This window comes from Panthera onca, chromosome B1 (assembly GCF_046562875.1).
Source record: "Panthera onca isolate mPanOnc1 chromosome B1, mPanOnc1 haplotype 2, whole genome shotgun sequence".
NCBI classification, from domain to species: Eukaryota; Metazoa; Chordata; class Mammalia; order Carnivora; family Felidae; genus Panthera; species Panthera onca.
This window is the reverse complement of record NC_138342.1, coordinates 172,336,909-172,353,845: the sequence shown is the minus strand read 5'-3', so window position 1 is coordinate 172,353,845 and position 16,937 is coordinate 172,336,909. Positions and strand designations below refer to the sequence as shown.

Below are 16,937 nucleotides of genomic sequence, written 5' to 3'. Positions count from 1 at the left end.
ATTGGTCATTAGATAGATCTAGGCTTGATTAGATTCAGCTTTGTTTTTTTGTTGAAAAGAACATCTCATGGATACCTCTAGGCTTCCTCATTGCACTGGAAGGCCCATATTCTCTCCCCTGTGACACTGTGATTGACCAGTGGGCTCAGGTGTTCAGTCCAATGCACCCATTATGCCCCTCCATCAGCCTTCCATCTAATGATTAACAACTTTCACGAATGTGTTTTTATCTAATGGTAGAAATTCTCCTATAAATAACTTTACCTCATCAACTATTTGTTCACCTGAACTTATTTTCCAGTTTTCACAAAAAGGAGTGGGTGTCCTAGACAGCTTCCAAGGTGACTTTTGAGATTTTTTTAACTATTATGAAGCGTTTTTTTCAGATTTGAAGTCTGTGTTTCAATCCACCGCAATTTTTGTCTGATAGTCACATTGTCCCACTTTTGGTCAGTGGAGCCCCTTTGAGACAGTCTGATGTCCTTTCTCGTGGCCCCAGTGGTTTAAGCTTCCTTCGTTGGACACTGGTACAGACCCAGGCTCATTTCCTACAAGTGCTGTTTAGAAATCTGAAAGCAGCCATTTCACTGATCAATTTTAGCTGAAAATGGTATTAAGGAATGCCAATCTAGGGGGACACCTGGGTGGCTCAGTCGGTTAAGTGTCTGACTTCAGCTCAGGTCATGATCTCACGGTCCGTGAGTTCAAGCCCCGCGTCGGGCTCTGTGCTGACAGCTCAGAGCCTGGAACCTGCTTCAGATTCCGTGTCTCCCTCTCTCTCTGTCCTCCACCTCTCCCCCGCCCCCCACCAGCTCCCACCCTGTCTCTGTCTCTCACAAATGAATAAACATGAAGAAAAAAAAGGCAATCTAGGGGTGCCTGGGTGGCTCAGTGAGTTAAGCTTTCGACTGCTGATTTCAGCTCAGGTCATGATCTCAGGGTCATAGGATCAAGCCCTGAGTCCAGCTCTGGGCGGGGCATGGAGCCAGCTTAAAGATTCTCTCTCTCTCTGCCCCTTCCCCTGCTAAGAAGGAAGGAACTAAGGAAGGGAAAGAGAGAGAAAGGGAGGTTGAGACAGAGACAGAGACAGAGAAAGAGAGGAAGGAAGAGAAAAGAGATGAAAAGAAAGGGCAATCTAGGTGTCAGAGGTGCTCACTGCCAGGAAATCTTTTGAAAAGAAAAAAGACATGAGTCCAAACTGATACTTCCAATTCAAATTCTGCCTCACAAGGTTCTGAATTTGATTTTAACAGCCATAGTGCTTGCTACGGCCAGGCACTGTTCTAAGCATTTTACACGTATTAACTCATTAAACGCACACAAGAAGCTCACAAATGCTGTACCGTTCTTACCTTTATTTTAAAACCAACAGAGAAATCAAGAATCTTTCCCGCCATTCCACTGGTGGGAAGTGGTCAAGCCAGAATTTAGAACCCAGGTTGTCTGCTCCAGAACCTGCACGGTTAACCCCTCTACTGTAATGTTAATGCCCTCGTTTTCACCTTCTCTACCCACTTTCTCACCTTCTGCTAGTAGCTACATTTGGATCATCGTCTTGCATGACAATCAAGTTCTTAAAACTTTGCCCTTAGTTGAAAACAAATAGCATTTACGTTATCACTGTGTAAACGTTTTTCATCGCTCTGCCAAGGACAACGCTCGCATTCGTCTCCCGGGGCGCCTCCTGTAGAGGATTCCTAGCACTAGAAAACATACTTTTTTTTTTTTTTAATATAATTTATTGTCAAATTGGCTCACAATAAATAAATAAATAAATAAACAAACTTGAACACAAAAATAAATAAATAAAAGGCCAACTGAGGGGCACTTGGCTCAGTGGGTTAAGCATCTGACTCCGGCTCAGGTTATGCATGATCTCACGGTCTGTGAGTTTGAGCCCCGTGTCAGGCTGTGTGCTGACAGCTCGGAGCCTGGAGCCGGCTTCAGACCCTGTCTCTCTCTCTCTGCCCCTCCCCCATTCGTGCTCTGTTTCTCTCTCTCAAAAATAAATATTAAAAAAAAAAACACCATACTTTTCCTTAACACTACTTTATTGCTTGAAATCACACTAACGTTTGCTTTGTACTTACTCCAAAACGTTTATTTGAAATGGCACAGGGAAATAATTACCTTTCTTTTTGCTCCTGATACAACACACCTTCCACTTTCTCCATCATAGGTCTTTTTGCTTTTCTCTCCAGAGAACTTCTCCCTAGAGCACCCTTTCCTCTTGCTCCAACCTGGACTGGTCGCTCCTCTCTGCTGGCCGAACGACCGTGTTTAGAAACTTCTCTCGCACTGCTCTTCTGTACTATGAGAGCCATCATGTTCTGAACTCGACCTAAATAGTCCTTTTCTCCACTCTGCCAAACCCCCTTTCTTTTGACAATGTCTCCCCTTCTCTTCTCCTGTTCTGAGATACCTATGTAGTCTCCTAGATTCGGCTTTCATGTCTCTTCTTACTTGTTTCTCTTTCGCTCTACCTTCTTGGGAGACGTTCCTTAACTTCATTGTTTAGTCTTTAGCCAACAGCTAAATTTTACATATTTAAGGATACTTCTTCCTCTGCTCCTCTTTGACAGCATCCCCTTCTTAGTTTTATGCAGATACTTGATTAAATCTGAAGTGTATGGGAACATTTTTCTTTTTTGAGGAAGTTTCCTTCCATTCCCGGAATAACATCTCTTTCTGGGGTCAGGTTTTCAGCTTTTAAATATTAGGTCTTTTGTGCTCTTGTTTCTCCTCAGTTGTCTGATTTTACAGAAGAGACAGGATACATTGGCCTGAGTTTCTTCTGCTTTCCAGCTATCTCTTTCCTGCATGGAAATTCTATTAGGAACCAGGGCGGGGCGGGGTGGGGCGGGGCGGGGTGGGGCGGGGCGGGATGGGGCAGGGCAGAATGGGGAGTGTCAACCTTAGGCTTTGCTTTAGGGCAAAAGCAGGCTGTCAAGACTGTTGGACCTTATCTAAAGGCCAGAATGAGGGCTTTCACCTGCATGACGTCCGTACATTCTGAGATGGGAGAACAAGGAGGGAGAAGGCGGTGAGGTGCTAACTGGTGCAGACTGTCTCCATTACTGTTTCCCACTCTCGCCACCACTCTGTTTACGGGGCCCAGAGTCTTCTGGGATCCCTATGGGCAAGCTGGCTCCTAATGGCTCTCTGGCTCCCTCGGAGCACATTCTGGGCTGTAAATTTACCTCTTTCTTCTGTCAGTGTGCCATCATCCACTGTCTTCTAGAGATTCACTGAAGGCTGTCATCTGTTGGGTAATATCCCTCCTCACTTCCTTCCTCTTCTCACTGCTATTCTTAGTCTTTTGATTCTATCAATTATTTTGATTCTGTGGGGTCCCGAGAGGGGTTGAAACAAACTTTACTGCTCAACCCTCCTTGAACTTTCTGACTATTGATTTTATGTGAAGAAGTATGCGTACATTCTTTGTAACAGTGCTATGTAAAGAGTATGAAGAAAATCAATTTCTGATGCAATAATATAAGATGTACATGCATATTTATGAACTTAGGTTTATTTTTTTCAACCAGGGGATCTCTCAATGGAGTGTGACCTAAAAGAGGGACTGAGCCAGGAAAACTTCCAGTTTTTTCCTGGCTTTCCTAAATGGCAGATGTTTGGGCCATGTTTAAGCCAGTTTTTGTTGAATGGAACGGGATGGAAGTTTACTGACTGTTTTGCAGGGGGAGGGTGTTGGGGGAAAATTGGCGAGTTACTTTAGTTTTCAAAAAGTGGATACTGGAGGTGCTTACAGGATGGTTTAAGAAGAGAAGTCTAGTAGGCTGCTCAACATGTTTCTAGATCAGAAAGATTTGGGAGGCACCAACCATGCTGCCTAGGACATCACCCAGAAAATATACAATTTGGAAAGGCAAAGAGTAGAACTCTAGGGAATACAAACTAAGAGTGGGTGAAAGAAAATAAACCTTCAACAGGGACTGTAAAGGCCGCTCTCAATTATGTCAAACGCTGCTGAGGCGGCAGCTTGTACCGGATTTTACTTACTAAGCTACTCAATATCTTGGAAAAATACTTACAGGGAAGAGGTAGAAAATGATACACCAGACTTCAGGTAATACCTGGAACTATGACTCTACCTTAGGAGCACCTGTGTCTCTCCAGCAGCAGTGTTAGATGGGAGAGGGGATAATGGATTAATCCAGAGTTGAAATGGAATGAAAAGGGGCAGAGAACTGAGGTTACTGACAAGAGCTGGTGAAACAGCTCACGCGGTTTGGGGCGAACAGGAAACACAGGAGATGACGGGATGCCTGCCTGCTGGAGGGTACACAGAGGGGCCAGAAGACTGCTGGTACCGGACGAGGAACGTGAGTAAGGGAATGAGGAGGTGGGATGTGCCGGCAGCCGGGGGTCAGGGAACGGGATATAGAACATGTACTACTGGAAGTGGGACGGGTACCAGCAAGCTGCGGGCGGGGTGTGGCAGAGGAAGGTCCGGATCACCCAAGTGAAAGGGGTCTGGTGACTGGGTTAAGGTGCTGCACTCGCTATCCCTGACGAGACAGTGAAGTCACCTGAGCCAGCACAGGCCTTGAAGTGCTGAGAAAGACACAGAGTCAGTTTCTCAATTCTTCCTTAAACATGGGGAAGAGATTGAGCCAGCCACTGGCAGAAGCAAAGCCACACAAGCGGCAGGTGGTCCACTCACCTTTGTCTAAGAAATTGGAGGAATCCTCTCAAAGGCTGAGGTTGGATCAGATTCAAAGGGAAAAATCAACTTAACATTTGAGTGCCAACATTTTACTGGGCTAATATACGTAACACAACGACGAAGATACAAAAACGGTCCTCGGGTAATTATAACTGAGTACATAATTGCTTATGGTCCTTTCTATTCTGTGATGATTTTGATACTCTCGGTCCAATGTTAACTGGAAAAAAATTTCTTTCCATGCTTTCCTAACCATACAACAAAGAAACGTACCACTTCGATTCTTATTATGTCTTTCAACACACACTTACTTGGTTCTTTTTAGGACGCACTCTTTCTGTGTGTTTGCTTTCCTGAGATTTCCTCCTATTAATTTTCTTTTCTTTACAAGGCTGAGCTTCTGTATGAAGTAAGTTGCAAACCTCCTCTTCTGCAAAAGTGATCAATTGCTATAAAAAAATTTAAAGTAGGGATAACCATAAAGCAGTTACATTTTGATATGTTTTCCACATTTATTTTTCCTCCCACACTACTTCTACCGTTTTATATCCCAGTTCCTCTTAATTCACAAATTCCATTAGAAGTATTTTAACCAGCTTAAACTCTCATGGGGAGAATAGGAATTACCAATTTCTGATCTTATTAAACACAGACCCAAAGAAGCATATGCATTCTGCCCATTAAGGAAGAAAAAAAAGTTTAAGATTAGTTGATTTACCTATTTACCAAATATGTATTAAGCATCTACAATTTAGCAGCTAACTGCTGTTGAGTTATGAGGGGAAAGATGCATTTAGATGATCTAAATTTGAATTCTGGCTTTATCACCCAACAGTATCAGCGAAAAGCCCTATAATGGTAATATTATATATTTATGAATTTAAATAAAAATCCAACTTTACCTAATTATATAATAAAATAGGAAAAGACACACATTCAATGGGAGTTATGCTCCTACTAGAAAGTGTTAAAACCCAGTGTTAAAAACCAAAATGAAATATTTTTGTAAAAAGGTATAATTATGCCATTTTCTGGCTCTGTTATTTACACGCTACTCTTCTCCACTGTGTACCTCAATAAAATTCATAAAACCACACAGATCCTAAAGAAACATTCCAAACAGATTACCTCCCACATAACACAAATTCTGATAGCATCTTGTTTTACCGTATTTTTCTTCTAATAAAATTAAAATCAAATCAGAAAAAGAGCATTACTGTGGTGATATGCTACGTAGGTATTAACTGTGAATGACTGCAATCAAATCAAGATTTTACCCATAGTAATTTGACCATAAAAACAAAAAATCTATAGTAAGATTTAAAAACAAATATACTATGCCAAATACAAACACTTACACTTCTTCGGTTAGAGGCCCGTGTGATTCTACCAACTTTATGGGAGGCTGTTTTCTCATGGTTATTTGAAGAACTAAAGGTATCAATGCCTGATGAGTAAGACACAAGCAAAATTAGGGTAGCTAAACAAAAAGTCGTAAGAGCCGTAATTTTCTGGATACACTGGGTACTCTTATGGATACCCACCTTTGCTTTTAGCATAACATAGTATCTAAGCATAAATAATTACCAAGAATAAATTTTGAGATTCAAAAACATGCTTTAAAATTTTAAGTTCCCTCAACACCCAGAAACCGTCACCACTTTCCACAGAGACAGCATATTACCCTAAGATAACAGATTAAATCATATTATAGGAAATACCATATTTTCACTGATGGCATCTATTTATCCCAAGCTACATTTTGTACAATAAAATTGCAGTGAAGGGCATTAAGATGATCCTGAAAATAACTATTGTAGTTTACAAAATTCAAGTAATTTTTCATTTGACCACTTTTAATGGTGTAAATGAAAGGAAGTATAATGTGTGTTAAAGAGCACACAGTCTTTAGAATATGATAGACTATGCTTCCAAGCTTAGCTCTAAGTTCGCACTACAGGTCTTGGATTCTGCACCAATGAACCTGGTTCGTGTTGTCTAGCTAACGAGAAGCCACTAAAGGACTTTGATCAAGGGGGAGAGAAACGAATAATGGTTCCCATCCTAAGTGCTTTTCCCATAACATTTGTCATCTAAGTCCCGGTTTGCCTTATCATGATCATAAAAAAGCCAGAGACCTTGAAAAGTGCATGTGTCCAAAAGGCCAAGTTAATGTTGGTGAACAGGTCTGGATACTGAAAAAAGACCCATACGATCCGGATCACTCAACAAAAGGAGCCTACTACTGATAATTAAGACTTGGGAGGGCAACTCCACTGCCTGCAGTGACTTGAAAAATGGCACTACCTATCTATGGAGGTTCAATGTGGGTGATTAAAAGGTATGAGACTTGGATGGGCAAGAGGCTTCTTATAAGCTTTTCTGTACTATTTATTTTTTTTATTTTTTTAATGTTTATTTATTTATTTTTTTGAAGAGACAGAGCACAAGCAGGGGAGGGGCAGAGAGAGAGGGAGACACAGAATCAGAAGCAGGCTCCAGGCCCTGAGCTGTCAGCACAGAGCCCAACATGGGGCTCGAACTCACAAACTGTGGGATCGTGACCTGAGCTGAAGTCAGATGCTTAACCGACTGAGCCACCCAGGTGCCCCAATACTATTTGGTTTTTTAAACCAAATATGCATTATTATAATAAAAATAAAAATTTTAAAAGGAATTAAGGAGATTTAGTTTCATATTGACACATACTGAAAATGACACTTGTATGATTCTAAGATTAAAAAAAAAGTTACTACCTGAAAGAGTCTCAGAGATTGAAGACTTATTAAGAGGACTCAGAACGGCAAATGACACCTGAAGAGGTTCTATGTTTTCCTGAACAAAGAAAAACAAGAGCAGAAATCAGACATCCTTAAATTCAGTGGACGTATGTGCCCAAAAGAAAATAAGGACTTATTTTTGTAGGTGGAATTGTAATAAGCATAAAGATGAGTAATCAATAAAAGAGAAAAAAAGTCAAAGCAAAGATATTGGATATAAACACATATTATATAATACTTATCAATCTTTAATGAAACTAAGTTTACTAACTACAATCCAACAAATAAAAATAAAACATTAAGTGAAAGTAGCCATAATGATCCACTAACAAGTTACTCTTTGGTTTATTTAAAATCACACATCCTAACTTTAAAATAAATAGGGCATTCCATTAATAAACACAACCTAACATTTCAATATTATTCAGGGGAAATTCAGAGAAAATGGCACTATAAATGCAGACCCACATTGCTAGTATGATGGTAGCTGTTGGTTTCTCATAGAAAAAAACTTGTGACTTTGAAGAAACTTGTCTTTAATCATCAGTTTGGCATAGAGGTTTTTTTTTTGTTTTCCCCAGAAATGACCATATGGCTTTGCTTAGTTTAATATGGTGCATTACAGCTTGTTTTTCAAATATTAAACCAACTTTGCATCTCTGGGTTAAATCTCACTTGGTCATGATGTAGTATCTCTATGTATTATGTTCATGAGGATACTGGGTTATAGTGTTCTTAAAAATAAATGTCTGATTATGAAATAAATATTTAAAAGAAAAAAAAAGAATGGAATGTTTACATTTAATGAATACACATTTAATTCATGGAGTTGTGACTAGTGTTTTTAAATAGTTGTTCCTAAAAATTCTGAAAACTGGAAAAATCAAAAATAAAAAGATAATGTCTGACTACGGTGTCAGGTTAATGCTAACATTAATGAACTGGGAATTACTCCCACCTCCTCAATCTGTTTGAAAGAGTCTGCAAAATGAGGTCTTCCTTAAGTGTCTGGTAGAATTCAGTAGCAAAATCATCTGGACACGCAGTTTTCTACGTGGGAAGGTTCTGACTACAACTGCAATTTCTTCAGTTGATATAGGGAGGATGAGGTAAGGGATTTCTTCCCAAGTGAGACTGGGTAGTTTGTGTTTTTCAAGACATAGGTCTAGTTTATCTAAATTGTTGAATTTATTGGCAGTAAGTTTTTCATAATACTTCCTGATTATCCTTTTATCTGTATGAACCTTCTAATAATACCTGTTAGAATGTATAGTCACCGCTCATTCCTTATATTGGTAGTTGGAGTATCTTCCCTTTTCCCTGAACAGTCTGATTACAAGTTTACTCATTGTTTTAAGGCATAATCTTTTTATTTCAATGACTTTTCTCTATTGCTTTTCTTTTTTACTTCACTGAGTTCTGCATTTATCTTTATTAAGTCCTTCTGCTTACTTTGGCTTTAATTGCTTTTGTCAGTTTCTTAAAGTGGAAGTTGAGATCACCAATTTGTCTCTTTATGTTGAAATACAGGCTTTATTCCCCTCTAAGCCTGCTTTAGGTGCATCCCATACATTCTTGTTGTTGTTTTGTTTGTTGTTTAGGGTTTACAGCATTCATCTTTAACTTACACCACTTTGCGTACAGGTTAAAAACCCCTCCCAGCTTCCATACCATGTTACTTTTGTTGTATATTTCACTAACTAGGTTATAAACCAAACGATACACTAGTTATTCTTGCCTTAAACAATTTTTTATAGAGATTAAAGTGTGCTACATTCACCCACGTGTTTATAGCATTTTCAATGCTCTTCATTCCTTTGCTAGATTTCCATCTGGAACCGTTCTCTTCCTGATGAAGGGACTTCCCGTAACATTTCTTCTAATGCTACCCTGCTACAGTAATGAATTCTCTCGGCTTCCATATGTCTGAAAAAGCCTGTTCTTCACCTTTGTTTTCAAATATAGTTTCACTGGATATAGAATTCTAGGTGGACAAGTTTTTGTTGTTGCTGTTATTTGGTTTTTTGCTCCAAGTAATTAAGTACATCTTCAACAGATGCTGCTGTGTTGTCTTCTGGCTTGCACAGTTTCTAATGAGAGTTCTGCTGCCTCTCATATTGTTGTTTTTTATGTCATGTGTCTTTTTACTCTGGTTCCTTGCAGGCCATATATCACTGATTCTAAGCAATGATGTGTCTTTGCATACTATTCCATGTTTCCTGTGCTGGGAATTTGCTAGACTTCAGGATCTGTGAGTTTATCATTTTATCAAATTGGAAAATTTTCCATCATTATGTTTCAAACTTTTTTTTTTTCCCCTGTTCTGTCTGATCTCTCTTCTCCTTTGGGACTCTAATTACATGTATATTATGCCACCTAAAATTGTCCCAGCTTACCAACTGCTCACTTTTGCTCATTTTTATTCTTTCATGCAAAATAATTTCTATTGTTGTATCTTTAAGTTTGGTAATCTTTTCTTTTGCAGTCTCTAATATGCTATTAATCTCATTCAACCTAATTTTCTTCCCAGAGATTATAATTTTCAGAGTTCAAGTTGGATCTTTTCTATATTTCATGTTCTTAACAAGTTCAATATGTCCTTCACCTCCTTGAACATAGGAAAGATAGATTAAAAAAACTTTCAAAGCCTCTGTCTATAAATTCTACCATATGTGTAATTTCTGGGTCTACTTTTATTGATTGATTTTCCTCTTTATTATGGGGGCACCTTTTCTTACACGTCTATTAGTTTTTAATTGAATGTCAGACATTTTGAATGTAACACTGTTTGACACTGGATAGTTTTGCTATTCTTGAGCTTTGTTAGACAATGCAGTCAAGTTACTTGGAGAAAAGTGGTATCCTTTCAAAGCTTTTAAACTCTGCTAGGCTTTTAATCTAATTCTGTTCTACTAGTGAGGCAATGCTCTCCTGAGCGTCTGATGTGCTGTGAATTATAAGGTTTTTCTACCACTCAGGTTGGTGGGAACACTACTACTGCCCCTCTGTGAACCCTAGGGATTGTTCCCTCTGTTCCATCTGGGTAGTCATTTCCCTGGCCTCGGGCAGTTTACTTACAAGTTCATGGAGACCAGTGCTCAGCTACAGATTCAAGTGAGACCCTTTGCAGATCTCCAGGGCTCTCTGTGCAGCTCTCTCCTCTCTGGTACTCTGCCATAAGCTCTAGCCTCCTACACTTTCCCAGACCCTAACTCCCATCCCCTCAACTCACGGAGACCACCAGGCTCCGCCAAGGTAAGCCCTTCCTGTGCAGTGGCCTGGCAGTCCAGCCCAGGCAGTAAATTGGGGCTCTCGTACAGCTTGCCTCACTTGTTACCCACTCTCAGGGATTACTATCCTATGCTTCCTGATGTTCAATGTCTGAGAACCACTGTTTTGTGTGTTTTCTGGGGGGTTTTTCTTTTAGTTGTTTCTCATGAAAACATAAATTAGGTCCCTTTGACTCCATCTTAGCTGAGAGTGGAATATTCTTATTTCAAAGTGCAATAGGCCAGGGAGAGAACGAATGATGGTCCCAATATAAAAATAGGCAATTCTCTAGAGAAGAAATTCAAATGGCTCACGAACGTATGAAAAATGTTCAAACCTCACTAGTAAAAACTAGAAGTTTTCAAGTCATCTTTTTCCATTAAGCTATTAAAAAAAAGTACAGTTAATACCCAGGGTTTACAAAGTATGGTAAAATAAAACCATTTATACTGCTATTGAGTCCAGACTGGTACACTTTCTGGATGTTCACCAATATGTATCAAAAAGGTGAAACGCATTCCTCTTCTTTCATCCAGTAATTCTCCCTACAGAAATTCATCTTAAGGAAACAAGTGTATATTTACAGCATATCAGTTCTAAGACTGGTGCTCTTTCACACCTTTCCTCCTCTAAAATCTGAGCGCATTTTACAAATTCATGGGGTGTCAGAGCTTACGGTCTAGCCTTCTCTCCTGGTGATACATAAAGCAATGGTACATCCTACAGTCCACAGTATTTCAGCTCCACAAAACATTCTATGTACAAGGAACCCTGCAAGTAGGAGACAGCAGGGAATAACCCATGCACTTGTCGGGATGAGCACAGGATGGGGCGGGGCAGGGCGGTGGGGGGGGTGGGGGAACCTACCTATACAAGTGCATTAAATCATACCATGACACATCATCTAGTCCATTTCATGATTTCAAAGCATAATTACTGTTCACACAAAACAGGTGAGGTCTGATGAAAATATAAACAAGTTTGCTCCACGCTTTTCACACTTACAAGATTCTCCCCCTTGTCATCAAAATCTGGTTGTGATAACCGTGCAGGAACTGGCGATTGCTCGAGTGGCAGGGGACTGACATTACTCAAATCCTTTTTGCGAACAGGTGTTCCTCCTTTACGCAACGGAGTATTTGCTGGCAAAGACTCATCAAACACCTCAGGGCTTAGATCCTCTCCAAAAGTAACTCTCTTCCTCTTCCTGACATTTAGAAAGGCTGGCACTTTACAATTTTCTTGACCTTCTATAGATAATGAATGGGTAGATAAAAAATTAGGCTACATTTCTTATCTAAAGTACATATCCTAGAATCTTTTAGCAGCTGTTATTTGTATAACAGTAAATACTGTTTGTAGAGAAAAAAATTCAAAATGGAAAAGGTAAGCAGTATTTCTAATTACAATACAGTAATAGATTTTAAAGTAAATTTTGCATGAGTATCTTGGAAGTTAAAAAAATTGGAATATTAATTTCCTTTAAGTGTTACCATTAAGTACAAATGGGCAGATGAAACGAACAGACCAATTCTGAGATTCCAACCAACTGTTCATTCCCATGTAATTTCCAAAGCATCGAGGCATTTAGCAGATCATTGAAAATACCACATACTAGAACAGAGTTTTACAAGAAAATGGTATCCTCAGGCTTCCAAATAAGCGTGGATTTCTTACCTGTTGCCTGTTCTTTGCAATAGTTTGCAAGATTTGAGATTAAGCTCGGATGAGTCCCGTCATCACAGAGATTGTCACAGTGTTCCTAAACGAAACAAACATCAATGAATAATTTTACGCATATAAATGCACACTCACAGTCATTAGGAATGGTCACTTTGAACTTTCTTCTGCCGAAGGTAATACTATGTAGTGTCGCAGATTACATTTGCTTTCATAACTGTTCTGGCTTAGTGACATTAGCCACAAGAAAACCTGGACTCTCTCGATACTACTTTAGTAAATTGTATTTTAGGAGAAAATTAAAGAACAGAAATCCATAACACGGGCTGAATGCATTCCATCATTTTTAATCTAGCAAATGAAGTTAAGGAAAATATGAGTGGCTAGAGGTATGATGTACTGTGGATGGTGTCAGATCAGACTACCTATAGGCGTAAAAATTGCACAAAAACAAGAAAACAGGTAAATGGCATAATAGGGTATTTTGTCTCTTAAGTATGGGAAACAGACTTTTTTTTAAGTGTGTAAATCTCCTGTCCCCATGACTATATTCCTGATTTAGGAGCAAGGAAAGAAGGTAGTATCTGTCCCTCTCTGCTTCCCCAAAAGATTATGGAGTTCGTGAGGAAGGGACAGCGCAAGTCCGGAATCGCCAAACAAGGCAAAGCTCAACACAGGGCCACTGGAGGGAAGCAGGGGAGCGCCAGGGCCGTGGGCTGCATGAGTCACCTCCAAACCATCATCTGCTTCCCAAACCCTGGACCAGTCCTTGTTCTCTAGAGCTGTTCATTTTCTCCAGTGCACCCATTCCAAAAGCCCCTCCTTCTCTAAGCAAATGCCCTGCCCCAAACAACCCCCCTTGAGCAACTGTCTCTCAAGTCCATTTCATTTTCCTGACCAGGAAAACGCCCATTATTTGTGAAATAAGTGAACTTAGAAAATAAAATTCTTGTGAGTTTTTACATTTGTTTATAATCAAAACAACCATGAAAATTAGCAAACAACTCAAAGTGTATACACCTACAAACTTTGGAGAGCTTAGTAAAAAGATCAATTATAAAAATCTTCATATAATTTCAGTGGTACGACTGGATGTTTGCTACGTAACGTCGTTAATCAGTAAGAGTTATACGGATCATGAAGATGCTAAGCCTGTTTGAAAAGAAACCAAATACACAGGATATGAATAAGCAGCCCTGTGTAGAGACCCACATCAGCTCTTCAACCAGAAAAACTGTAAAACAGTTAAATAACCACTGACCATAACTACGTCTGTAAATAGAAGGTACTACTTTACTTTGGCTTTAGAAACAGATGTGTAGGCAGGGCGCCTGGGGGGCTCAGTCGGTGAAGAGTCTGGCTCTTGATTTCGGCTCAGGTCACGATCTCACGGTTCTTGAGTTTGGGATTCTTGATCTCCTGTCTCCCTCTCTCTCTGCCCCTCCCCACTTGCGGGCACACATGCGCCCTCTCCCTCAAAAATAAATAAATAAACTTTAAAAGAGAAAACAGAAAAGAAAGAGATGTGTGGGCATGGCTATATATTTAAATGCGTACGGATTGGAAAAAAAAATTATCTCTTGTTTGCCGGGCACTGGTGCTAACTTCCTATTATTATTCCACTTACTCTGCTCAAATTAGCCATCCTTGCAGAGATGAAACCAAGGTACAAAAAGGTTACAGAATTTGCCCAGCTCTTAAACTTCAGAGTCAGAGTTTGAAACCGGGCACCTGGACTCCGGAGCCCAGCCATTCAAACTTCTCACAGCATTTACAGCTTGGATTTTTTTTTTTTTTTTTCAACGTTTTTTAATTTATTTTTGGGACAGAGAGAGACAGAGCATGAACGGGGGAGGGGCAGAGAGAGACGGAGACACAGAATCGGAAACAGGCTCCAGGCTCCGAGCCATCAGCCCAGAGCCTGACGCGGGGCTCGAACTCACGGACCGCGAGATCGTGACCTGGCTGAAGTCGGCCGCTTAACCGACTGCGCCACCCAGGCGCCCCCTTTTTTTTTTAACATTTATTTATTTTTGAGAGACGGAGCGAGACAGAGCATGGGTGGGGGGAGGGGCAGAGAGAGGTGGGTACACAGAATCCCAAGCAGGCTCCAGGCTCTGAGCTGTCAGCACAGAGCCCGACGCGGGGATCAAACCCAAGAACCGTGAGATCATGACCTGAGCCGAAGTCGGACGCTCAGCCTGAGCCACCCAGGCGCCCGCAGCCTGGATTTTAACATCAGATTTCTCGTGCTGTTTTAAACCAAAATGAATTTTTATTCCATTCGCTTTAGGACAAGTAGCTCTCAACTTACCTGGAGGCTTTCTAGAAACAGGTTAACAGAGGGTTTCTTTAGCACCGAACGAAGTACGAAGGTCTCAGAGGATGCAACGTCCCTCTTGCAGAGTGGAGTGACCAGTGACCTGCCTTCAGGAGTGGTGTCTGTGCTCACTTCCGTCAAGTTGTCAAGGGAAACAGCAACACTTGATCTTTCGCCCTCTACACACTCAGCAACCTTGACTCCTTCCAAGTAAACACACAAACACGAGACGTAGAAGACATCTGAATCAGGTGTCACACCAAAAACATTATGTATTTGCAAAGAGAATAACGTGCTACAAGTCATTCCACCCTAGGGGCACCTGGGTGGCTCAGTCGATTAAATGCCCGACTCCTGCTGTCAGCTCAGGTTGTGATCTAACGGTCAGGGGATCGACTGCGTGGGGCTGTTGGGCTCTGCATTGATGGCGTGGAGCCTGCTTGGGATTCTCTGTCTCCCCCTCTCTCTGCGCCTGCCCCGCACTCATTCTCTCTCAAAAATAAAGAAACTTAAAAAACAAAAACCAAAAAAAAGAAAGAAAGAGAGAAATTCGACCCTAATATATCCTGCTTGCGGAATGACATCTGGAATTTCATTTGGTTGTATAAAAAGAAGACAGAGAAGTGGCAATGGTCACAACTTGCTAACTACTGAGGTAAAGGTAAGCAAAGAGTTTTGGCTCCCACGAATCTAAGACGGTGCTCACAAACAGCGACTGACTGTTAGCCTGCCTCCACTCACAACACCCAAGACTTACACCATAAAACTAACCTGAGTTGAACAACGACTGAGGACCAATTTTACTGCTGGAGTCAGAGGTATCTCAGGATGCAAGGGTGGTGGGAGGGAGAAGATGGGATGAGAAGAGGAAAGATTATCAAATCAAAACACTTATATGTTGTGTGTGCCTGCAAACAAGGCAAAGCTTCCTCCTGCAAAGTTTTTTTCTCACGGGAGTATTTCTTTATGACCCACATTTAACAAACATGTTGGGCCCTTTTTTCTAGGTCCTAGACCTAGACATGACAGGCACTCCTTTCTAGGTGCTAGAGATACAACAATGAATAAAACACACAAAGCCCCCGGGATACCTGGGTGGCTCAGTCGGTTAAACGTCCCAATTCTTGGTTTTGGCTCAGGTCATGACCGCATGGTTCATGGGTTCGAGCCCTGCCTCAGGCTCCATGCCTACAGTGTGGAGCCCGCTTGGGATTTTCTCTCTCTCTGCCCCGCCCCTGCTCACATGCACTCTCTCTCAAAATAAACCGAAAACGAAAACAAAAACGAAAACCAAAACCCACATAAAGCTCCCACACTTTGGGGAACAAATAGACAGTATAAAAGATCTGGGAGGGGTAGAAGGTGAGAGAAAGCTATGGCTATGAAAGGGGGAGCACAGCATGAGGGTTCCCTGTGCTGGAACGGTTCTCTATCTTGACTGAAGGCAGTGTGGCCACATGAGTCTCCACGTGTTAAAATTACATGGAACTAAATATACACATAAATGAGTGCACGTCTGACTGGTGACATCTGAAGAAAAGTCAGTGGATTGTATCAGTGTTAATTTCCTGGTTGTGACACCATATTACTGCTACCCAAGATGTCACCACTGGGGGACACTGGGGAGGGTGGACACTGGATGTCTAAATTATTTCGTACAACGCAAGCGACTCTACAGTCATCTCCAAATAAAGAGACAAGGTTAAAGAAATGTTTCGATAACGACAAGTAGTAATTTAGGCCTTTAAAGGAAATGATGTAGAAGTTAAGGGGATAAGGCAGGATATGGTGAGAGGGGGGAGCTGCTGTTTTGAGGTGTCTCAGGGATCCAGCAGGCATCTGGGTGAAGGGACGAAGTGAGCCACGCACACATCTACGGAAGAACATTACATGCATGAAGCCACGTGTGAAGATCCGAGATAAGAACGTACCTGACGCACTAGAGGGACAAGGCCGGTGTGGCTGGAACAGCCTGAGCAAGGAGAAGAGAGATAAGAAGCTTCCAAGAGAAGGCTAAGGACTGACCAGGTCGGGTGTGGACTGGCTACTATTCTAGGTACAGCGGGAGGTCAATGAAAGATTTTGAGAAGGGGAATGATATAGTGTAACTGTCATTTTAAAAGGAGCACCCTGCCCACCATGTAGAAGATTCCGAAGAGGGAGGTGGACAGAGATGGAAGCAGGGAAATCACAGAGGAGA

At 41.1% G+C, this 16,937-nt stretch overlaps 1 protein-coding gene across 4 annotated transcripts in view; it reads right to left on the bottom strand.

Annotated features, from left to right (window-relative positions):
• Positions 1-16,937, bottom strand: part of CDCA2 (cell division cycle associated 2) — a 52,990-nt gene that overhangs the window by 12,320 nt on the left and 23,733 nt on the right. For 3 of the 4 annotated variants that reach the window (XM_060653225.3, XM_060653224.3, XM_060653227.3), the window contains 7 exons: positions 15,509-15,559; positions 14,732-14,940; positions 12,415-12,499; positions 11,743-11,987; positions 7,444-7,522; positions 6,046-6,134; positions 4,999-5,136 (listed from right to left, as the gene is read on the bottom strand). In XM_060653225.3, the coding sequence (XP_060509208.2) occupies positions 4,999-5,136; positions 6,046-6,134; positions 7,444-7,522; positions 11,743-11,987; positions 12,415-12,499; positions 14,732-14,940; positions 15,509-15,559 (896 nt within the window). The remainder of the gene's footprint in view (positions 1-4,998; positions 5,137-6,045; positions 6,135-7,443; positions 7,523-11,742; positions 11,988-12,414; positions 12,500-14,731; positions 14,941-15,508; positions 15,560-16,937) is intronic. The other variant, XM_060653226.3, reaches the window with a different exon arrangement.